The 24,118-nt window shown below is 48.7% G+C and overlaps 2 protein-coding genes across 17 annotated transcripts in view; one reads left to right on the top strand and one right to left on the bottom strand.

The window, feature by feature from the left end:
* The first annotated feature begins 1,828 nt into the window (after positions 1–1,828).
* On the top strand, positions 1,829–13,666 carry LOC129206061 (alpha-fetoprotein-like). Its single transcript, XM_054824689.1, has 14 exons — positions 1,829–1,928; positions 3,402–3,462; positions 3,710–3,845; positions 4,397–4,599; positions 5,147–5,294; positions 5,938–6,035; positions 6,607–6,736; positions 7,415–7,629; positions 8,572–8,704; positions 9,260–9,357; positions 10,537–10,675; positions 11,443–11,666; positions 12,536–12,668; positions 13,622–13,666. Exons 1-14 carry the CDS (start codon positions 1,844–1,846, stop codon positions 13,664–13,666), a joined length of 1,848 nt encoding a protein of 615 aa, XP_054680664.1. The 5' UTR covers positions 1,829–1,843.
* A 3,457-nt stretch (positions 13,667–17,123) lies between these two features.
* Positions 17,124–24,118, bottom strand: part of RASSF6 (Ras association domain family member 6) — a 47,804-nt gene continuing 40,809 nt past the window's right edge. For all 16 annotated transcript variants that reach the window (XM_054823371.1, XM_054823370.1, XM_054823368.1 and 13 more), the window contains 7 exons: positions 22,738–22,829; positions 22,101–22,285; positions 21,629–21,730; positions 20,358–20,409; positions 19,384–19,502; positions 19,199–19,296; positions 17,124–18,422 (listed from right to left, as the gene is read on the bottom strand). In XM_054823371.1, coding sequence (XP_054679346.1) covers positions 18,347–18,422; positions 19,199–19,296; positions 19,384–19,502; positions 20,358–20,409; positions 21,629–21,730; positions 22,101–22,285; positions 22,738–22,829 — 724 coding nt within the window. In that variant the 3' untranslated portion in view covers positions 17,124–18,346. The remainder of the gene's footprint in view (positions 18,423–19,198; positions 19,297–19,383; positions 19,503–20,357; positions 20,410–21,628; positions 21,731–22,100; positions 22,286–22,737; positions 22,830–24,118) is intronic.

The following is a 24,118-nucleotide window of genomic DNA, read 5'->3' on the forward strand; positions in this document are numbered from 1 at the left end:
TTCACGAGGACCTAAGCTCTTCGTTTGATCTCATTTCTAGTGCTGGCCACATTCTTTCTTTGCAGTTAAATACTATACAGCCACTTCCCTCCTGCAAAGGAGAAAGCACTCACTGCAAATAGGCAGATCGCCACCCGAATAGTGGCAAGTATTGCCACAGAAAAGTGAAAAGGGGGGGGGGAAAGTGGAAAAAAAGTGAAAAGCAGTTAACCATCCTGCTGAGCGTGGCAAAGGGCAGTGCAGAAATTTAATTGAAAGGATTTTAAATGCAGCAGCCAAGCGCAGCTTCCAGAAATATTAGGCCAACTCATTACACATAGGTAACCTCTGAAGTGCGTTCCCCTGGGCCCGGGAAGAGCCTGCTGTACAAAGTCTCCGACATCCGTGTCTCGGCTGTTACCGCAGCTCTACCTCAAATAATACACCCCCACCCCCTTTATGTTTATAGCACACTTGAATAGTACCGAGGGTGTGTTGAGGTGTTCCTCTGCAAACGAGAGGGCCACTCCGCATCTCTCCCTGCTGCGTCTGGGCAGCGGCAGCGGGAACGCACCGACGGTGCCCGGGTTGCCCCGCGGGGACCCGCTCCGGCTGCCTCGGCGCGGGATGCTGCCGAGCCCGGGGCTGGAGGGAGGAATCTGCCGCTAGCAGCGATGGCAGAGCGCTGGCTCCCCAGGGCGTAAGGGAATCGGATTTTTGGAAACAGCTGGATGACAAAAGCTTTCTCTGATCTGCTCCTGCGGACGTAATGAGGATCGTATACGTAGAAATACGGTCCGCAACGTCCAGACCTCGTTCTTTGGAGCAGGGTTCTCTGTTTCCTATGGGGCTTTTTAGTCAACAGTGTGACAGAGCTTATTTGTGTCTCCCGCCGCAGGTGGGCTTTCACCTTAGATCTCACATCTCCTGCTCTGATGACCGTGCTCGCGTCTGCCCACTCAGAACCCTTGTTCCTTTTGATACCATCTCACGTGATAACGAACAGCCCCCATCATCTTCTGCAGCGCAGAACAAGGAGAATTGCCATCTTCTCTCTAAAGAAAGAAAAAGCTCTGTCTTTGCCTCTTCCTTCAGACCAAAGACAAGCATCCTTGCCCACCTATCTCTTTGTTACTGATACCTGTGGCTCTCGAAAGCCATTCTTTCGCCAAAAATTTGTCATTTTCATCGTGCTGATGCTTACGGCATACTTTTTAAAAAGTCAATAAAAGAACTGTATTAACTGCAACTTTTTCTTTCATTCTACAGTTTTGGAGTTGATTGTGTTTCAAAATTCGGAGACGTTTTGACGATAACTGTTAATGCTGCAAAAATATTGTAGGGGGTGCTAAATTCAGCCTTTTCGCCATGCCGCCTTGGGAGCTGGGAGCAAGAGGTACAGCGAGGAGGGCTGCCAAAATGTCAGGTTAACAGCTGAACTTGGGATTTTCCCGTCAACAATGTCTTACGAAGGCATCTTCTGCGCAGCCATCACCTTTGAACAAATGTCTAAGTAGGTGAGATCGGTATGCACAATAAAAAGCCCAAGGAGTGTTTAAACTTCTTGTTTGAAGTGAGATAAGTTAAAAATGTCTATTTGTCTAAATTTCAGGAAAAAAAAAAAGAATCTCCAAGGTCCTTTCTTTGCAACTAGCCGGTCGGTTCATCGTACTGAGCAAATAACGGCATGTCTAATTATTGTGGGAATATTCCAAAAGGGCTAATGTGATATATGATAGTAAAAGGGTTTTGATTAACCAGAAATCGTTCGGGAGAGTATAAAAGTAACTCTTTCCTCTTAATTCTTTCTGCCTTTCACAGATGAACCGAGCTCACCCCAGGCCCCTGCCAAAAATCTGACAGTATGACTTGGAGAACAATAATTTACGTTAGTTTATTGGTGAGCCTCACTGTAGTCAAAGCCCTGCCTAGAAGTTACCAGGACACAGGTAAGAATATATCTCGTATTTTTACTCTGTTCTTTTGCATAATACCGACAGCTGCCGCTTCGCATCCATGGTTATTTGGTACCACGCTTTGCCACTGCCAGTTCTACGTGGGTATTTATTTTTGTATGCATCAAAGGTATAGAACAAAACGGTGTCTGTATGACTGTTTTGCGATCCACCTTAGAGGTGTTGCTCCTTAACGGCTTGAGAATCTGTGCAGCGTGCAGGACGGCCAGTGGTTGCTGAGACGAAGAGTCCTGCAGGGCAATTTAATCCAGAGGGATGTGGCGGGGCCGCTGATTTTAGGCCCCCAAAACCTGCTGAAGTAAAGCCTGTGGCTGTTCCAGCCTCCCTCCGTGCCCACGAGGAAGCGAGACAGAGAGTTCCCCAGAGGGATGCTAGCTCCAGGCAGCCGTTCCGAGCCGCCGCCTTACACCATCGCTCAGCGCGGTCCTTCGGAGGGGACGTACGCTCCCTTCGCCGGCTACCGAGGGAGCCTACAGCGACCGTGCTTCTCACTGAGGTTCGGCGCCTAACGTGAGACAACTGAACACCTCCGAGAGCGTGCCGTTCAGACGCTTCTTCCACATTACATATTGCTATCATTAGTCAACGTTTTTCTCCTCTTTCCCAAAAGCACTAAATGGCCCAATGGTGTGAAACAGAGCCAATGGTTGTGTTATTTATCTGACGTTATCATCTCAGCTGACACCCTCCTGTTACTCAGAGGAGAAACCGGCTTATTTCTGTGATTCATTTGATCTCAGCCCTACCGACACGAGGGTGAGACGGTAACATCCTGATGTGGGAACGGGCCCCTTATTCTAAAACGAATCTCTCAGAACATTCTCTGACAAACCAGCAACTCAAGAAACGATCGCATTTAGGTTTGCCCATTCATACAGGCCCAGTGGCAAAGGAAAAATGTTTGCACAGGGTCTTCACAGAGATTGGACATGCTTGATTTCCTCTGGGCCCGTTCCCACCGCAGACAGAAGGCTGCAGCTCTGAATTTCTGAGGAGCTTTGCCTGCCAACGCAGTCCTCAATTTATCCCGTGTTTTCCACGCAGGAAATCCCTCATCCATAGCTAAAGAGTGGCCAAGCACACCTTTAACTAGCTGCAGCAGGGCGAAAAGGTGTTTCGTAAGGTGCTTATTTAATCACGTGAAGTGCATCACCAAAGCCGCTGACCGCCCTCCGGGTTTTAGCGCGTTCCTCCCCGCAACACTGGAGCTAGGCAGGGGAATGATATTGGCCCTATGGTGTTGTCGGTCAGAAACAGCTAGATAGTTTCACATCCTCGTGCTTAAGTCAGATAGGAAGTTCAAGCTTATGCCTTCCTGCTCCCCGTGCTACTACCCCAGGCACCGAATTATCTTCCTCCAATACTTTGGTACCAAAAAAAAAAAAAAAAAAGTATTTGCTGAAGCATTGAGTAAACATTTTTTTATTCAATTGTCTTGTGTTTCAGAGGGGAAAACCAGCATTGGGCAACGCTTTTCTCAGCTGCAGGAGAATAATTTTAAAGCCATGTAAGTTGTCCAGGTAAAGCGTCTACTTGCAAATTTGCTGCTGCTGAACATCCTTGTGCGGTTTGGAAATGCGCGTGCCTGGCGAGTCCAATGCCCGTCCTGCCAGCCCGGGGCGATGCGGATCCGCTTACTGTCTCACATGTGAAAGTTATAGAATTGGGGTGGGGGGTTTTTTTTTTGGTTTTTTTTTTTTTTTTTTTTTTTAGGGAGCCAGGAACAGGTTTAATGCTGTGTGTTCTTCTCACAGTGCCATGATCATGTTTGCTCAGTATGTGCAAGGAGGCACGCTTGGCAAAGCCGTTGAAATGGCTGAAGAGGTCACCGGCCTTGCCAAAAGGTGTGCTGCTGCTGCCAGCGACAGCCTGGGTTGTCTGAAGCCCTTGGTAAGCACGTTTACGCTCCTAACGTGGCGAGCGTTTTCAAAGTGACTTGTAATTCCAGAGCCCTGGCATGCGTTGCTCCAAGAGGCATGAATACAGGATGGAGAGCCTGGCTTCCTCCTGTATGTGTGTTTGGCCTTACTGACTCGCTCTCCAGCCTCCCACCTATAAAGCAGCTCAAGTGATGCTTTATAGATCCCCCCGCCCCCGCCAATAGCACAGGATCCTCGACCTGTATCTTGCTAAGAGCTGTTCAGAAAGTTATGCTTTCATGGCTGGGGCAACAAAATTCAGAGGCCAAATTAGATATTTCTAGCAAATATGATCTTCAGAGGCATTTGCTCCACTCTATTAACTTGCATTGCTGGTTTTTTCATGGTGCCTGCTGCAAGACGCTTGTGGAGCTGGCAGAGCGAATCGTGGAACGTGAACGTGAGTCCGTGTTATGGCGCATTTCTGATTTGTTGGACGCACTGAAACAAACCCAGAGGCCTCCGATTACTCACAGGAGTAAAACGGAATCCTCACACAAATTAACTTCTAACTTTTCACAGGATAGGATTTTCCTTGATACAATATGCCAGGAGGAAAATCTTCCCGGGTCTGCCGACTGCTGTGCTAAAAAGGATCCCGAAAGAAATGACTGCTTCCTCTCCCTTAAAAATTCATCGAGCGGGTTCGTTTCTCCTTCTGAAAGGCTAGATGCTGAAACCACCTGCAAAAATCATTCGCGGCAGCAACAGCCATTAAGAAGATAGTAAGTAAATAAATCATAGATTCGTTGCCTAGATATGACAGTTCTGAGCCCAGAGACAGCAAACACAGTATCAACCAAAAAGCTCAGCCTGAGATTCCCTGTAATCTCGTACTCCTTGTTCTTCCCAATGTGAATTTTTTGCATAATTCATCTAGCTGGAGTTGTCATTATGCGAAGTGCCTGTTCTGGCACCTCCTGCTTTGGCTACAGGTCCAAACGACAAAGGATCTGGCCCATGTTATTGTAGTCTATGTGAAGAACTCGTCTGAAACCAAAGGCTTCCCGTTAGTCCTTAACAGCCAAGGAGGAGATTTGCTGCCTCTAAGCCAGAACTGGCAGGATTCGAGACTTCGATTTCCAGGAAAACGTCCGCCCCGTTAGAATTTTCCAAGATAAACACCGCCCGGCACAGCTTGTCGTTACGGCGGGAGAGCAGTCGCTTTTAGCAGCTATCATTTTAATACGTGGCAGATGCCGCAGTAACACCGCTGCTCCCTGCGTGCGGGGCCTTACTCCGAAACGAAAGGCATTTCTCTCTCAGTTCTAGTTTCATCTATGAGGTTTCCAGAAGGCACCCTTTGCTCTACGCCCCAACAATCCTTTCTGTCGCTCTCCGGTACGACGAGATGGTGAAGAACTGCTGCGGAGGTGCTGAAGCCCCCACTCACGACCTGGAGGAATGCTTTCGGAGACAGGTATTCCACCACAGGCGTTTAGGTCGTTCGGGTGCAACCCGGGACTTTCCCGTAGCTCAGCAAATACTGGAGCCGAGATGTCAGGCATTGCTTTTTCAGCATCGGAACCTGATATTAGAATTCACCTTGTTAAAGACCAGCTGACACCGGACTTCAACGCTCTCTTGAATCGTAGCTTGAGCTCCTAAATGAAAATGCCCGACTTTGGGGCGTTGGTCCGACGGAGCAGTACAGCTTCCATCTCCCGCTCGGCCGAGCGCTTGCAGCACAGACGTGCCCCGCACGTCACCAGTGTGAGAAACTCAGAGCAAACTGCCTATAACGGTGGAAAATAAGGATGGGGAGCCTGCCCTTGCCGAACGGCTGAACGTGCCTTTCACGCAGCACGGCTGGGCTGCGAGTGACGGCGCGGTTTAAAGCCAGCCGTGGAGCTCCCAGATGACGATTTCTTCCCCTGCGCTAAAAACACTGACCTATTATCCAAAAGGGATCTGGTTTCTTCTCACAGAACTCTTAATAAATGCTGGTGTCCAAATAGCAAGCACAACAGGTAGTCCACATAAAAAAACTGTCGCCGCTGGAGTTTTAGCGTAAAGCGTTGTCTTTCCTTCCACCCCAATGGTCTGCATCTTCTTTCCACCAGGCACCGAAGGTGCTGAAGCCGGTCAGAGAAGATGGCCTGAGGCAGGAACACACATGCGGAATCCTGAAGAAGTTTGGAGAAAGGACCTTAAAGGCTCTGTGAGTCTTCCCCAGGTTTATTATGATTTTGCAATAAAGCGTGGGTGTCGCATGTAGCCACGGGTGGCTCTGCACCTGCACACGGTGCAGTGACCCCGAATACCAGCCGTGCCCCTTTGGTGGGCAGGGCACGAGCAGCATCTAACAAGGAGGGCAGATTAGGAATACACAGTTATGCACGACAGCGGCTGTGTTTCCTTACAAACTGCTGTGAGCTTTCAAAATCTAAACCCAGCGTTTGAAGCGAACGCATCTGTGATGAAAGTCAGAGCGGTGACGAGCAAAAGACAACTCGTCGCTCCTAACCGGTTTTGACGCGAGGCTGCTCCTGTAATTTCCTGCTCACCTGCCACATTTCGTCCCGCCACCTCACACCAAAATCCTCCCAGGACCCTTAGATAACTCCGAAAATCTCAGCTACTGGCTTCAAGGGACAGTTATTTGTTAACTGCAGTGGGAGCAGGGAGAGGCCATTCCGGAGCAGCTTGGATGCCGCCCCCCCCCCCCCAAATGATAGCTATCACAGTCTCACACCGTGAATATAAACAATAACTGTTTTTCTTTGTTGTAGGAAACTTGCTCAGATAAGTCAAAAATTCCCTAAAGCTGATTTTGTTACCGTTAACAAACTTGTGACGGATGTTGCTAACATGCACAAGGACTGCTGCCGTGGAGACATGCTGCAGTGTATGCACGACAGGGTAAGACTCATTTCATCTCTCTGTGTTTGCAGAATTTCAATGCCTTTTGTTGTTGCTGCTGTTTTCAGTTTGTTTGTTTGCTTGGGGGTTTTTTCCTCCCGTGCTTTGCCGATTGCTGTCCAAACCTGGAGTTTGACTCTTCACTGTAAAAACCTGGTTGATTTTCCCAGTTGCCTTTTCCTGGCGTGAAGTCATCGAGACGGGCAGAACGATCGCTTCGTGACTAAAATGACCTCACGCTGCTTCAGCAGATGTGGTTGCAGCTCCTGGCTGTGCCGTGCATTTTCAGCGCGCCTTTTGGCAAAGCACAGCATCTGCCCGTCCCCCGTCCTCTGCCTTCTTCTAGCGTCCCAAGCCCATCGATCTCACCGCCTGCCTCTGGTGTCCGGCCACACCGTGGACCTCCGGGTGCGGTGCTCACCCGGTAGCGCCGATCAAACGGCAAGCAAGGGGCTGCGGCGCACAGACCGACGGGACGGCAGCCGTCTTCCTCGTTCTGCCAGATGCACAGCCTGGGCCAGGCACCTCTGCTCTGGGGGAGTCACCTTCTCTGTCTGTAAAATGGAGATAAAAACACCGAGAAGAAAAAAAAACCCAAACCCAAAAATCCCCAAACCAACAACAAACCAACCACCAAAACCTGGTAAAATGCCCTTCCTTCCCTTTCTTGCTTTACAGGAAGAGATTCTACACTATGTCTGCACCAACCACGACATCATATCAAGTAAAATTAAGAAGTGCTGTGAAAAGCCTCTGTTACAAAGAAGCGAATGCATAATTAATGCAGAAACCGACGACAAACCTGCAGACCTGTCGCCCCACGTCAGAGAGTTTATAGAAGACAAAGGAATATGTGACCGCTTTGCCCAGGAGAAGGACACACACGTAGCCAGGTAACGCGGGTCTTACGCTACTCCTCGATGGTGCTGTTTCGATATTGGGGGCGAAAGGTGCCGCGCTGGCCGCTGAAGCCCCGCTCAGACCCCAGCTCAGACCCGTCTGCCCCGTGAGCGTACGGGCATGGGGCACCGTGCAAGCGGGTCTCAGGAAAACTCTGCTCGACCCTGGAAAGCGTGGCACGGGAACGAACGCAGAACAGGGCACGACTGTTGTGTCGGCGACAAAACTGAAGAGACACGTGTGAAATTTAGGTGCTACCGGTTCCCGTCTCAGGCCCGAAACACAGCTTTGGTCCGCTCTTCGGCGGGAATTCAAACCTGCTCGGTTAAGCCAGACTGGTGTCTGCATTCAAACAGGATCGGTCCGTTTCTGTTCCTGCTGTGTTCCTCAGTGCCACGAAGCCCTGATCGTACCCGTAATAACCTTGGGCAAGAACGTCACAGGCTGCAACAGAAACGGCATCGAGTCCCAAGGCAGAGAATTCACTTCCAGTCACGTACATCACTTCCACTGGGGAAAAGCGCAGCTAATGGATTGGGCACGGCTGGTGTGCGGGGTGACTGCGTCAGTAGAGCTCATCTTGTCAGCGTCTGCTGAGAAACGGGTCTGTTACTGGAGATTCCTTCATTATCATTTAGACAGCATTAAAAAAAGAGCAAAACCCCAAGCCCCACAAGCCACGACCGTGCTTGACTCGAGCCGACGCTGGGCTGGGACTGTGGGATGGACGGGACTCGCTCAGGCAGCGCTGTGCTCTGTCAGCCGCGTTGCGTTCAGGTTCAGTCCCGGGCTGAGATGCTTTGAAATCCTCCGTGTTCCGCCGGACATCAGACAACACCATCCCCAAAGCACCCCCGCTGTCCTTACTGCCCCCCGGCCTGTTGCGGGCAGTTGTTGTGGCTTATCTCTAATTCCTGATACTCCTCGTATTGCAGGTTTCTCTACGAGTATTCCAGGAGACACCCTGAATTCTCCGCTCAAATGCTGTTAAGAATTGGAAAAGGCTACGAGGACCTACTGGCAGAGTGCTGCAAACCCGGTGCTCCAGACGACTGCTGCAGCAGAGGGGTGGGTGCCACACAACACGCGACGGGTTCCGGCCAAACCGCGGATGTCCCTGCTCCGAGCGAGCAAATATTACCAGGCCCAATCGATTCCCAGATGGAAAAAGCATCAAGAGAGCTTTTGCAATTGTCACTTGCGAAGCAATTCAACAGGGATAGCCAGGGATGCCGGGGAAAGGGACGGAGCCGACGTTTCCATGCGCCCTGCTCCCGGCCAGGCTCCCCAGCAGTGCCGGCTGCCCCTGGCCCCTGGGGTTATTGCCTCGGATAAAGGCATCGGCGTTGCAAATAGCCGAAGCGAGGAGCCGCCCCGTGTCCCTGAGCCTAGCCTTCCATCGGTGACACAAAACCATTTCCAGGTGACCGAAGGTGGATGTGGATCACTCCAGGCAGGTTATAGAGGTTTCAGACAGACGAGGGCGTTGTAATGGAATTAAACACAGGTGGTGGGTACCAGGTGAGAGGGAGCTATAGGTATCCAGGCCTTGCCATGAAGCGATAGGGCGTTCTGCATCCCCCCGATACAATGACTCCTCCCATTAATTTCTTTTTTTTTCAGGAGGAAGAACTGAAGAAACACATTTATGAGACTGAAAGTGTGATGAAGACAAGCTGTGACATTTACAAGAAGAAAGGAGATTACTACTTCCAAAACGAGTATAACTTTCTTATATGCTTACCTCACTCCTCGACCAGCTGGGCACAACTCGGGCTGGGGTAAAGCCACGCGTGTCAAACCAGCTAGGCTAAAAGATTGGAGCCAATATATTAACGGCTTCTAGGATTTTTTATTTTTTTTTCTTTCCCAAGCCAATGTTCTGGCCTCTCATGAGTTCTCTCCTTAACCCAAGTCATGAATCTGTGAAGTGACAACTTGATCAGTCTCCTGTGTTTCCTGTGATGTTTTTGTTTTGTAGCTGCATTTCTGGGCTGCGAGCTGTAACTTAAGAGCAATAAATTTGGCCAACAAAAGGCAGTCGCCGTGTCTTTTGCAAAAGACTTTGCTCTCTCCAGCCCCTGCAGCAGATGTAAACGTTAACGGCCGTAACAAAAATCTAACTAGGGCAGACAGAGCGCAGGCGGGCCAGCTGAACCATACGTACTATGCTGAAAAGCAAGATGCAGGCACAAGCCTCCTGGAGGAACTCTGGCCCTGATTTGCGACGTTAATAAGCACGTGCCTACCTTAAAGCATGTTGGCGGTCGCAACAAAGCCTCGAAACCGCTTGTATTCTTCAAGTCAGGCTTCAGCTAGCCTCCTCTGGGGCGACGCGTTGGGCTTTTCGCACTCCTGCGCACATTCGATCTTTAAAAGACCTTGGGAACTGGAGGTTTCCAACAAACCTGGTGGGCCGCTTCTGCCGGCGGTATCAGTTGTTAAGGTTTTCCTGGCCATGATGGTTAATAAGCCCAGATTTTTAAAAAGAAAAAACAGGTGAACTTTTTTAAGCTTATCTACTGCCCTCATCTCATCTGCCAAGAAGTCACTCGAGTTCAGTTTTGCTCTTAGGCAACCTCCCTACGCTCCCAGGGAAATGCCTAACACGGGACGAGCGTAGGTACCACCTGGTAAGAGGGCCCACCAACACGTAACTGGCACTACTGTCATGAATTTTATTTGTTTAACGTGATAAGAGGCTGCTCAGGAAAAGGAGAGAGCTCAAACAACCGGAGCACGCTTACGCCTGCCCACACGAGTCCGTAACCCCCCCGAGCTCGGTCCTGCCCTCGTGTTCCGTGGGGTCCGGCTGCAGGTTCAGGCGTGCGAAGGCAGTGCCTCGCTCACTGCTGCCCGGTGGAACAAAACCACCGATATCAAATACATTATCATTTCAGGCTTCTCATGAGCTTCACCAAGAAGATGCCTCAGCTGACATCTGCAGAGCTGATAAAATTCACCAAGCAAATGACTGCCATCGGCTCCAAATGCTGCCAGTTAAGCCAGGACAAGCTCCTGCCTTGTGCCGAGGAAAACGTGAGTATTTTTCTTCCGTATCTTGGTCCCAGTTGTTCTTGAAACTCTGCCACAACTGCCGCTGCCGGCAGGGTCCGAGAGCTTGGAGTCAAGGTAAATGAGAACAATCTTCACGGAGCTGTTGAGCCGGCCCGAAGACGTACTTCCATGCCGAAGCGAGCGTAACTCGGCATCGTTGACGTTAAAGCTCGAATTAAACTCGAGGAGGATCAGGAAGTGGTCAGGTTAGCACTAGGCAGTCACAGGCAGCGCAGGCAGCCCAACCCCGTTCCCTCTGAAGCTCGAGCTCTCTCGTCCGCGTTCAGCCCGCCGATGTGCCGGCAGCGCTCTCTGAACAGGAGCGGGTCTGTACAGCTCTGTCCGGGAGGTTGCTCCAGGCCCGCAAGGAAAAGCAGTTAAAAAGCTTCAGCCCGCCCTGCAGCCACCCCCGGGTACAGCATCGCGTGTGCAAACAGCCCAGCGGAAACCCTGCTGATGAGAACAAATCAAACGCAGGCATGGCTTTATGAAGAAATCGCATCATTTCTGTGAGCAAAGGACGGCCCCTAAAATTGCACGTATATATTTATTCTGAAAAATCCCAGCCATTTTTGTGCTGACAAAAGTCAGCGTTCAATAGAAATATAAACCGTTATCTATATTACAAACAAGGTTTAATTTAAATTCTCAGTTATTTTTTATAACTGTACTAAGAGCAGCATGCATTTCAGGGATTTTTGAAAAGGCAAAAACAATGTAAAACTGTTTTTTCACTTGTCCCGGTACAGCTGGATCTCGTGCTGGGCGAGATATGCAGAAGACACCTGACGGATCCCATAAACCCCGGGGTCTGCCACTGCTGCAGCTCCTCCTACGCTCTCAGGAGGCCGTGCCTGGGGAAACTAGAAGTGGATGAGCATTACGTGCCCTTGTCGTTGACTCCGGATCTCTTCACTTTCCGTGAGGACTTGTGTACGACCGAGGAGGAAACGTTGCAGCACAAGAAGCAGGAGTAAGACACGTCCTGCTTTACTGCCTCGCCCCGTGTTTCTTATTCCCACCCTGGCAACGCTCGCCTTTACCTGTCCTCTCTGTCTGCCCGCCTCGTTCTGCAATACGCCGCTGGCAAAGCAGCCTTACGCCCCTCAACCCCTCTTCCAAGCTCCGTTTCTCGCCTCTCACACCAGACCCGGTTTCTTCTGCTGTCTGGTTCGACCTTTATCGACTTGCCCGAGATGAGAAGAAAGTCATTTTCCGAGGCGGTAGCAAGAGGTGCCGCAGCTGGGTCTGACGGACGTGCCCCCCACCGTCCCTGCCTAGCACGAGCCCTCCTGCCAGGAGAACGAGGGAGCTGCTGCCCAAAGTGCTGCGTGACCTCTGTGGCTTCACCAGGGCTCCTTTCCCAGAACGGGACAGCCCCTGTGCTTTCCCTTGTCCCGTGCACTCCCCCAGTCTCTGAGAAGCTCCGGTGTTCGGTTGCCTTGGCCAGAGAAAGCTCCCGGGCTAGACACACCCCCCCAGTCACTGCAAGAAAAGAAAACCTCTGTGGCCATCGCTTGTGCTGTGCTGAACCCACCGGGTCCTGGCCTGGCCTCTGGAGCGGTGCACAGCACGTAAACCACCTGCACGGCTCGTTCGTGCAGAGTCACGGTGGAGCAACTCCAAAACGGAGCCGTGGGAGTTCATTTCACGGGGGAACGGGGTGCACGCTTGCTCCCTGCTGCAAATACGGATCTGGGTGGTGAATAAAAGTGACAAAGGTCTAGAAAGGAAGCGGGCAGCCACAGAAGGGGGACTTTGCAGGAACAGCGTTTGAGAAATGCTTCGTAAGCTCTGCGCTCGCCTCCCAGCCTCACAGGGCTTGCTTTGCTTGTCTTGCAGAATGCTGATCAACCTCATCAAATACAAGCCCCAGATCACACAGGAGCAGCTGACCTCCGTCACGGCCGCCTTCGCTGCCATGAGGGAACGGTGCTGCAAAGACGACGACCGTGAGGCGTGTTTCGCCAAAGAGGTACCGGTTCTGCCTTCACCCGTACGTTCTGAATCAAAACGGGAACGTTTCTCCATTAAGCAGCTAAAGCAAAGCCTGGCTGGCCAGAAATGCGGTTACATTTCCAAAGGCAGACTCTATTGCCTGCACAAGCAGATACGCGTGCCAGCTGCGTGACCACAGCTGCTCGAATTAGTCTTGTGTTTCTGCGCAGCCACCGAGAGATACAGAGCTCAGCTCCATCTCTTGCTCCCGGGGAGTCCCTGTGCTGGTGAAGGCTACGGGCAACGGCCTTTCCCCGGCTAACAGTTCTTAACGGAATTTCTCTTGAAAAGTTCCTCTGCAGCAGGAAGGAGAGGAAGGATATATTCAGATTTTAAGTCAAAGCGTTTTTCCCGTTTATTCTCCCTACCTCTGTTTCCCTCTTGTCTTTCCTATGTCATTCTGAGCTCACTGAACGTCACACCGCAGAGCTCCTGCGGCTTCTCTTTTCCCTCCAGTAAATCTGCTTTTGCCTCTTCTCGTGTCTCTCTCCTCGATATTCCTTAACTCAACTTTAACAAACCATCCACGACCCTCGAGCCTTGCTCTCTCTTTTCCGACGTCTTTGCCTTGCTTTGCTTTAAATGATAAAATACAGAAAATTCTCTCTTCTATGAACAGGAAATTTCCACCTCTGAACACACCAAACAGCCTATCTGCAAAGCAGCGTTCTGCTAACTCTTCCTAACAGAACTGTATTTCAGCATTTTTCTCACAAAGACCAAATCTTCTAAGGCAATCGGAGCTGAACAGCAAAAGCAAAACGTATATTAAATGTAGTGGTATTTGTATATACACTCTGCATACACGGAGTTTACACGCAACTTGCAAAGATTATAAAACGTCACCCGCTGCTCCATACCCATTTAACCGGGTCACAGTACAGCATCTTCCTGACTCTGCTGCTCATAGATATTTTGCTTTTTTTTCAGGGTCCGGAACTTATCAAAAGAAGTGAAAAAATGTTGTCAGCATAAAGAGCGGGCAGAGCATATTGGCAGACACTTGCTGAATGACAGGAACTGACACAAACTTAACGGTGAGCATCTCTTCTCTAAACGTCCGTCAAGTATAAACAGGAAGGTATGATTTGGCATAGGGGAGAAAACTACCTTGTGGCTCTTCACCCGCAAATCAAATGAAGTCGTGACGGTTTACACCAGCTACGGTTCTGCCACCGTCCCATCCGCCGCTGGGAACAAGGTAACAGAGGCGCCTCCGAATAAAACGTCGCATTTCCACGTAGAACCCGCTGAGCTGAGGAACCCTGAACCTGGTCTGCTCGCAGAGCTCGGCTCATCTGAAAACTAAACGTGTTTATCCATTTTAGTCAGGCGGGGAGAAACCCGGACGCAAACTTCGCCTCTGGCTCTTCTCGCTTTGATTCAAAATGATCAAGGATATGTAAAATTTAAACCAAAACAGGTAATTTAAGCCAGTTTAAGTCCAGCGAGAGGATGCATGACCTTAAAGAAATCCAGTGGAAGAGTAAGTTAAATGGATGGAAATTCAGGGTTTAGGTGTGGCTACCATCTTTCGTTATGGAATATTATTTTACTGGTACCAAATAGCCACAGCCACCAAAAGAAAGGCATTTTAAATCTTAAGCTTACAAAACATAAATGCAAATTAGATCAAATTAAGAAAATCTGCGTGTAACCACTTCTAAATTGTTCTTCAATCACCAAATAATCATTTTTGCATTTTTATAGCACTGTCCTTGAAATACAACACACGCACGCACTAATACGGGCTGCTTTAGGGGAGTTGTGAAGTTGCCTTTAAGCACAGAAAAACATTATCTTGGGCATCCCAAAGAGGGTGAGAAAGAAGAAAAATGAGCAAAACGTCATGGAAAGGACAGAACGCGAACTGCTGAAGCTCCTGGTCAGCGGAGGAATGTTTAGAGCAAGCACCAAATCCACGCTCCAGGTGGTTCGACACAAGAACAGCTTTTGGGGTTTTACTTTCTTTTCATATTACAAGAAATTAGACAACATGTTAAAAATCATATGACAAAAACACTACTAAAAGGAAGAGGTATTTGTCCTGGAAACCTTCGGCTCGAAGGAAGAGACACCCCGGTATCGGATTCTTTCGGTGGAGGTCCCTAGCAGTAGTTATCCTAGGAACATTTCAAAACACCTGTAAGGTAAAGAAACCTTGCCCATACAAAGGTCTTATAAAATGCAAACCCAGCCTAAAGTATCACCGTCAGAAAGGAGGTTTCAGAGCCAGATTGAAGAGGCTGACTAAACCGGGTCCCATGGGAATCCCTCCTGTATTTACTGCTAGGCAATATTTTCATTAGGATATAGGTAATGAGAAGAAAACCCATTCATTAGATTAGCGGCTGACAGCAAGATGGAGACACACCGTTGCAAATCCCTTAGCAACATTTTAAATGTCAAAATCATCTCGACAAATTAAAGAAACAGCCTAGAAGAAACCAGCTATGTTCTGTGAGACCCAGTTTAAGGTACGACATTGGAATGAGGAAGCAGCTGCACCGCTTTCAGTCCAGCAAAACTACTCCTTAGGGAGCTGTGCGGATAACACCGCAGTTAGAACAAATCATAAGCTGACGAAGAGTCACCCGTGGTTTGCTGCTAATTAAAGTCTGACTTTGGGCTTGCGTACCCTGGGCATAGGCAGAGCAGCAGATCAACCAAGAGAACGAGCCAGGTAACACACGTGTCACGGTTTCCTTTCCCTCACCTCTGGTGAGGACTTGGCTGGAGCGTTAGGGCAGATGTTGGGTACCTCACCTCCGGAAAACGTTTCGCTGAAAAGAGAACAAGGGTAACAAGGATCCAGGAAAGCCGAAAAGGAAAGCTGAAATGGATTGGGGTTGCCTGGTTTAATAAGAAAGGCTGCAGGAACTTGGAAATCTTCGTATCCCCCCATCAGCGCCCGGTAAGGGGAGCAAAGCACCGGGATCAACTCGCAGGGAAACGGGGGGAGCTGAGAGACCCAGATATCGAACGCTCTCTGCCCAGGTACCAGGGATGGTTGCAGTACCAAAACAACAGCCAGATGGCCATCTTGAGCTCCTCACAGCACTGTGTTTTCCTCAAGATTTTATGTTCTGATGAAGATCAGTCTTCTGGAATTTGGGGTGTGGTTTGGGGTTTCAGCTTTTTTTTTTTTAAAAAAACAATCCAGTGCTGACTTTGGATGTTTCTCACAAAGTAGCATGGTAGCACAAATTCAGGTAGGCCATGTACTCTAATTGCTGTCTTCATAGTGAACAAGGGCTTAGGCTCTGAATTCAAAAGCGACCCCCATTTCCTCTGTCACCCCTGCTTTTCCTCGCTGTGTTACCTCAAATATACAATAAAGCTTTGCAATAATTTCTTCCCCTGCTCAGCTGTATTTGTCAGAAACGATTCATTTCGACCAGCCCCGCGTTCGCACAGAACTACCCCCACAGCGAAGCGGCAGCGTTGTTTCGCTGGCCCTTAATACCCAGCAGGCTCCAGCCAAGCTGTGCCATCTTCCACAGTTATCTTCCAGCATCTTTCCGTCCCAATTCAGCAGGAGAAGTGAAATAAAAAGGGCTCAGGTATTTAACATCCGGTGGCGGTAAGAACGGCTGCATTTAGGAGGTGTGTACGTACCCACACAGAGCATGGGAGAAGCTGATTGGGAACGCTTTCTCGGTTCCGCACTGTCTGGACATCGATACTGCTTTTGGTCTCAGAGCGGGGAATTACGAATATTTCCTATTCCCCTGTTTTCAGACTGCACCTTCGTACAACTACTCTAACATTGATGGAACAGAATACATAACAGGAATAGCCTAAGAACTACTGAAATACTTCTCCTGGGTGGAAGGCGGAAGGGGTGCCGCAGTGCTGGCAGAGGTGGCTGCAGCACTCGCCCTTTCCCCCTGCGCGCAGCCTCGCCTCTTTCCCTGCTCGTCCCTTGCAGCTCCGAGCATCCCTTGGCAAATGGCTTTCAGTTGCTCCTCAGAGCCGTTTGGGCAGAACAAAGCCAGAAATCCCAGCCAAGAGCCTTGGGTCTCCTGGTTGGGCCTGGCTGGGAGCTCGACTCCACTTGAGATTCCACTGACATGCAACCTTACCTTGCAAGCAGAACCGGGATGTTTTCGGGTGAGCTCCCTGGCTCCTAAAGCTTGGCTAACAGGGAGCAAATGAGTCCCCAGGGAGGTTTCAGCAACACTCGGGTGCATCCTTCTGTTGCTTTGCACCTCTACAGCAGCTCTTAGTTCATACCATGCATCTTAACTGCCAAATTATTGTTCTTATTTCTCCCCTTTGTGCTCCCTTCCCCATAATTATTGTTCGGGGCAGGATTATAATAGACCATACATCAAAACAAACCCCTTGCCCCAACCCCAAGAGCTTCAGTTATCACACAGACTTTTCATTTTTACATTACCATCCAAGTACCATCACCTCAGGCAGCATAAAGGCTTTCAGAGTTGCTTTATTCCACATGATTTCTAGGCATCATTTTCTGCACATCCATTTCCTCCCTCTCACAGTGTTTACCTGCATAAGCCCAAGGCAGCTAAGGCAAAACAGACGCCACGTGAAAAAGCCAAGCTAGCAGAGGAGGGCAGGTCATTGTGCACAATTTGACTTTATTTACACCTCTACAAGTGGAGCTTTAATATTCAGCAAGACTCAAGCAGACGGGACCAGAGAGCTGCTGCTGTACGCTGCGGCCAGACTGTACCCAAGCGCATCTGCGGGCAGACTGCCGACCCAGCCCGGCACAGCAGCGACATCCTGCCTCTCCCCCCCCGCCTCGCCTTCCCACCTTCAGATACACAACGCAGGAAGGACCACCGTGTCGTTTGTTTCACCACCACCCCAAAACGCTGAGGTGCATCCCAGGACCCCCTCGAGCAGATGCAACACAATTCAGTAAGCAGTCTGACTTTGCAGTTCAAGAGGTGTTTCAGAGAGAAATGCCCTCTCACGTTTAAGAGCGGAGTAGCTATGAAGGGGGAGGGTTTCCATTTAGATTTTTCTAACTGTAGCTCAAAGCTTAAGCACGTTAGGCATCTACCAGTCTGAAACCAGTGGCATTTCAGGTCTCTCTTGCACAGGTAGGGTGGGGTGGGTTTTTTTGTTTGGTTGGTTTGTTGTTGGTTTTTGCTGCTTTTTTTTTTTTTTTTAAGATAATAGAGAAGCCTAACTGCAATCTTGGATAAATACATTAACTTTTGACATTTATCGGTACTGAAAAGCTTCCTCGTAATGTAATTCAACATTTCTGTAATAGAAGGGAAACAATATACTTATTTTTCCTATTTTCCGTACAATTAATACATTGGTTATTGCAATATTTTTCTGATATCCTTGACTTTCGATAATGGTTTGTACATCAGTAGTGTTTAAAGCCTTGTGCTCTTCAAGAAATTCCCCCCCATCTTCCGTTTCAAGCTAGATTCAACCTCTGCCTTGTGGGGTAATCTAGTCCATCTTGTTAGGTGGTTCCCAACTCATATTCCGGAGCTGTAGAGGAGGGGGTTCAGTTTCGGTTGCGTAACTGTCAAGAGAAACTTCAGCACTTGGAACGCGCCCGTGCTTTAAGTGCTCTTCAGCCATGGCACATTCAAGCAAGCGTACTGGCTTTGCTTCGGCAAAGGCGGCGCGTGGGCTATTTGCAACGGGCCGTTCACATCAAACGGTAGTCTCTGTTTTCCTAACAGTTCGGCTCTGAAGGTGCTGGCGTATCATACTCTTCTCTTTCAGGTACCTGAGATGGGGATAGAGAGAGAGATAGCATGCATTTAATTAACACAATCCTGCAAAACTTCAACCCCGATTCTAATGTGCTAGTTGAATGGCTGAAAATTTCTTTAAGGAAAGCTTTTCTGATAGAAAGTGGCAATTGCGATTCATTTTTTTCTTTATGTTTCCTGGCCTCTTCAATGCAAAGTGATTATCAGTGCATCGTTTGGTAATGGATCCACAGCTGGTATAGGCTCTTCTTACTTTGGACCTCGGGACTCTCATAATCGTTCAGAAATACCAGTGCATTTCTGTCTTGTACCTGTTGCCCATCTGAACTGTCAGAGGAACTCACGCCGTTTATTGGCAGTAAAGTTCTGAAGGGACACGAAGAATTTGGCACTAATCTACCTAAAAGGCTATGCTACCTAAATCGTACCACAGTACGTACTGCATTTATAGTTCCAAGGAAAGACAAAGCAGCAGGAAGCAGCTGAGGAACCAGTCTAAGGCTTAGACGACAAAGTCAACAGAAGTGACCCTGAGGGTCCGAATTTTCTGGAAAGATCCCGCCATGTGTATGCAGTCACTATCGATTATGGAATATTTAACAGCGACAGCTCATCTGGGTTTGGAGAGTAGACAAAGGATTCTAAATCCCGCCACGTCTCACTTCAGTAGTCACAGCACAGTGCTCTACCTGCACTCTGCTACATGAACACGTTCACCTCTTGAGCCAACCCATAATTGTCCACATTCTCCCGGACTCACAGTGACTCCACTCCTTTTACTCCTACTCACCTCGCAATTGTCTGTTGAATCTCCTGTTCTTCTTCTTCATTTATTCTGTGCAGAATCGACTCCAGAAAGGGAAGATGAAATTGAATGTACTGAGCAACCTAACAGACAGATGACAACAAATGCCCATTAGTAACTATGCTAATTGGGAAAATCCTGTGAACTATTAGAAATGACAGTATACATACATCACTGCTAATCTCTTCCACGTCCCTGTCCATGAGAAAGAATTTGGCAACCTTCTCCGAGGGCCCCTGCAAGAGTCTGTGCAGTAAGGGAACATCTCCGCTCCTCAGCTGCTTCTTTTCTGGGATTTACAAGAAATGTCGTGAGGCACAGAACATACAACAGTCCTTTTACAAAGAACTTTTCTTTACAAAGATCCTGTATTTGACTGGCGTGCAATTATTCGATACCCAACATGTCTAACACATTCGCAGGAGGATGTGGCACCTAACATATACTATGCATTTTGAGAGAAATCGGTAGATGCCACACCAAGGCGTTGCAACTTAGGTAGCCGAGTAAGCGTCTAAGAGACCAATCCCATCAGCTTGACCATGACTCCCTAAAACAAAATCTGTTCCACAATTTTCAAACATGGTTTCAATTTCCTATTTTGACATTTAAGGCACATGCCCATCAGTTCTTTCCCCCATTCCTTCAGGTGTTCCTTTTAATAAAGATCAAATTTCCTTTTTCCTGAAGAAATAAACTGTTGTGGAAGTAAATATGTTCCACTGACAAATGGCTACTTTTAAGCGATCCAGGACTACCATCCAACACCATCAATTAAAGCCTCCCAGAACAGCACCAGCGGGAGCCTGGCTTCCACGGCTGCAGCGGTGGAACAAAAGCTAGAGCAGAACAACATCTTAAACACCGCCTTTCATCGAGAAAAAACCAAGGCCTGCTTAGCTGCACCAGCCATACTGGCAGCACGCGGAAAGCCCCCAGAACACAGTTACGCAGGTTTTCCTCTCCTCCAGAGGACCGCACGTGGCCAAGGGCTTCCAGAAAGGCCGAAACGCCACGCCGCGCCCACGCTGCCCAGCCCAGGACAGCCGCCCATGATGAATCCTGTCGCTCCAACTTAAGCAGGCCACGCAGACGCACGGAGGATCATTAAGATGAAGCAGTCACGCGGCGGTGTCAGGCTTACCTCCGGACGCGTGGATAATATAAAGTGCAAATTCGTGTGGGCTGTTTTCTATCTGTTAAACACACAAAAAAAAGTCTGTTCAGACTGGCTGATACACTCTTCGCATGTCACTGTCAGCAGATATTCTCTGTGCTTCTCCACTCAGATATTTAGATCCGAGTCTGAGACTGGGATCCCGTCCGTGGAAAGGTTCGGAGATACCGGATTTGGCTAAGAAGGAAAGCCGTGCTGCCACGCGCGTTGTGCCTGTACCCCGCCACCTCAGGGCTGCTCATGCTTCCATATCGCCCCAGTCACTAACCTACCGTCTTCGGCCACACCAGATCCTTCCTGTTTCCTTGGAGCACCCTGAACTACTTGATACGACTCGCTTTTCAGGTGACCCGCAGATGTCCCAAGAGTATTACCGCAATTAGGGTGAACCCGTCATCTCTTCCCGTCCACTTGTCCGCACAACCACGTTCAGAAAATAGCAGTCCTTTTCAACACTTATTTTTCCAACTTACTCTCTACAACTTCACCACCTGCTCTGTAATTACATTCCTCATGTCATTACTCAGAAAGTCAACTTCTCCTTTTAGTATTACGCTACAAGTCTTACTAACAGTATAAAGTAATTCTGCAATAGCAAAGTGTCTAGACAAGTTAAATGATCAAAAATTGCACGCTAAGAAGGTACATGAAAAGTATTGGAGTAACCTACGGCACATATTTCTGACCGACTATCATCTTGTTAATGGTACCAAAGCAATCCCAAAGGAAAAAACCCAAAAAACTTGTTGTTTCAGACAATATGGCACTGATCTTGAGCACTAGTTCTAACTCTGAGCTTTCTGTGTGCCCGGATCTAACAGAACGCATCTCCCGGACACTCCCGCCGGTTTTAAGCGCAATACCATTCCAGCACCCGGCAGCAGAGGGAAGCACGGCCACGGCCACTAAACAAATATCCTTTATCTGTGCTGGGCAATGCTCCGAGTGCGGCCGTCTTTTCCCTCCTGTGTGAGTTCATAGAGCAGCAGGTCTGTAATTCTTGCTTCACTGCACACTCTACACCCAATATAACTTTTCTGGACTCAAACACCAGCAAGACATTTGTAAAACAAAACCAACCCATTCCTTAAAAACAGCCCGTGTGGTTTTTTGTGCTCGGTTCTATGCACTATCCCCTCCCAGGTACTTCCTGCCTTTCAGGCAGCTCCGGTGTGACACGCTCGCGTTAACATTTCCAGAACACGGCTCCACTCGCTTCTGCAAACACGCAGAGTTACCTTAAACTTTCGAAGCAATTGTTCTATTACTTGTCTCGTTCTCATCTGACTGTTTATTCTTATTTTGGTTTCTGATCCAAAAGCTGGAGTAAAAACCGATGTCTAGGAACAAAGAGAACAGCAAAAGGGCATGAGGACTGCGGTACTCCGTGGCTGGGACTCGCAGGGATAGAAACCAGCAGAGCTCTGGGACAAAGCAGGCTGTCAGGGATGCTGCCACTGGTGCTGTAAAGGGCAGCAGCGTCCTGTGGAGAGCATCCCTGGTAGGTAGCACCACTGGGGAACCCAACGTGCGGTGGCCGCACACACCTGGAGCCCACCTTCCGCAGCAGACCCCAAAGCAGACCCCCGGGCCCTCGAGGGGAGTGCCCCTCTCGGCTAAGAGCGGGCAGGGAAGTCCAGAAGATGCTGCACTTTTTATCTGTCCAGCACCGAGCCGCAGGTGATGGAAAATGAGGATAAACATTCCTACCTCGTAGTTGTAGAAGTGGCCGTTAATTGAGAACCTGTGAGTTTGTACTTCTGTCCTCGCTATCATGGGGAACTTGGTCCTCTTCCGCACAGCCGCAGCGCTGCTGCCGGCCCTGGGCAGCGTACCACAATCATGTTCTGGCTCGCTCTTGGACTTCAGAGTGTGGCTTTCATAACATGAATAACCTGGACAACATCAAACCGCATCAGCGTATTGTACAGCTGCTCTACCCTCCTTGCCAGCACCCCCACAGAAAGGAGCCTTTTAGTCGAGCGATTTTTTTTTATTATTATTTTTTGGGTGCGTGGGAGGAGTGGGAGAGGAGCGAGGCACAGGCATACGATGAACAGCAATAGGCTGTCTGCAGCAGCTGCGGTTTGCTATTTTCTTCACTTCTTTGGAATGATTTCTTTGGTGAAAGCACCGCCTGTTAGCACTTGCTGTTTGACAAGTTACCTGCACAGCAACGTCTTCACTAACCAGTCACACGTCAGTGTTTCACTACCACGTCACAGGCATTCAACAGAGACAGAAAGAGATTTTCCTTTGCTGGTGGGGAAGGCCTAACGCGTCAAATCGGTTTTGCACAGTCACGGAACAAAGACTTTTTAGCGAACGTAAGAGCACCGACACTAACTTTGCTCAGGGTTTGGCTTTTCTTCAGCAGATTTCAGTGTTTCCCCGCTAATATGATGTAGGTCATCGAATTCTCCCCAGCGTGTCATTCCCCTGAAACACCAAACACATTAATACTTGATTACTCCTCGTTACCTCAGTGATTTCAATTTATCCCGTAGCCAGGCTTCATGTAACACACTCCCGTCCCTGTTCAAAACTTTATAGAACACGACTACAGAATTCCACGTGGCGTATAAAGCCAATAATTTTAGTTTACGACATAACACAATGAGTTAGTACAATGTGGTGTGACTAGGGATCCCCAGTGTAACGCAATCTTAGTAGGAGCCTGTTGAACAACCACCACGATGTCCCTTAAATACTTTTCCGTGATTATCTCTTCTATAGCAATGCCCTGGATTCATCACCTGTGGGATACCAGGCAGGCATACAGCACACACGCACGTATTGTGGGTTACATAGTCACAGGACATCCCTTCTGTTATACGGACGAGGACACAAAACATTAAATTCCTATACTACCCCCTCACAGTATCCAAACTAGCTCTGTACGGAGCAGGGAATTCCATCCAGCCTGTTTTAAACCCCAACTTCCTTTATGCCAATATTTCTGTAATTCATTGCATAAGCTCTAGCAGAAAGCCTTTGGCCAGTTACTGCTCTGACTGAGAATAAACCAATTTGTAGGAAAATATTAAAAATTCATTTCCTATATGTATTCAAAACAATATTCAACTAGCTCCAATGAACACGCCAAACAACTATCTCAGTTGTGTTCCACGCATTTAAAAAGTTCATTTAAGATCAAACAGCCAAGCTGCTCTGCATACCTTAAAGCATGTCAGGGCAGCTTCACATTTCTGGGATCATGAATTAAAGTTTGCTTTAAGATACAGATCTCCAGCAGTCTTAAGTTTTGGAAGAACTAAAAGGCAAAGCGTAACTTGAACCGCCAGACCGGACCCTGCCCTACCGGCCGCACGCACTCCGTACCAGCAGACCTGGTCAAGGTAAGCAAAGGACCAGATTTGCCTCGGACTCGAGTTGTTCGCCTGTTACTCCCGTCAGGTTACATCCCTTCGTTTCAACAGCAAGACGACTGTCCCTGCAGCTCCGCAGCTACAATGGCGGTGGAGAATGAAATCCACAATTCAAACACGTACCACATGCAATCTAAGATTATGGATAATTAAGGAAACGAGCTCTGAAATACAGGATTTATCAGGGAGTCACTGAGAGTAAACATTGGCTCAGCCTCCACATTACACATTACTCAGCTTCAGCTCATGAGATACAACTCAAAATTCACCAGCCAAGGCTTGGGAAACAGTGTTCAAAACACAAAGAAGAAATACTCCAAGAAGCTACGTGAGTTTTAA

The sequence above is a fragment of the Grus americana genome, chromosome 4, assembly GCF_028858705.1.
Source record: "Grus americana isolate bGruAme1 chromosome 4, bGruAme1.mat, whole genome shotgun sequence".
NCBI classification, from domain to species: Eukaryota; Metazoa; Chordata; class Aves; order Gruiformes; family Gruidae; genus Grus; species Grus americana.

What these genes read in the sequence shown, in the direction of transcription:
- LOC129206061 (XM_054824689.1), top strand. Translation starts at nt 1,844, where the DNA reads ATGACTTGGAGAACAATAATTTACGTTAGTTTATTGGTGAGCCTCACT. An exon ending in TAGAAGTTACCAGGACACAG is followed by an intron (nt 1,929 to 3,401) that starts GTAAGAATATAT and finishes CTTGTGTTTCAG; the next exon opens with AGGGGAAAACCAGCATTGGG. An exon ending in TGCAGTGTATGCACGACAGG is followed by an intron (nt 6,737 to 7,414) that starts GTAAGACTCATT and finishes CTTGCTTTACAG; the next exon opens with GAAGAGATTCTACACTATGT.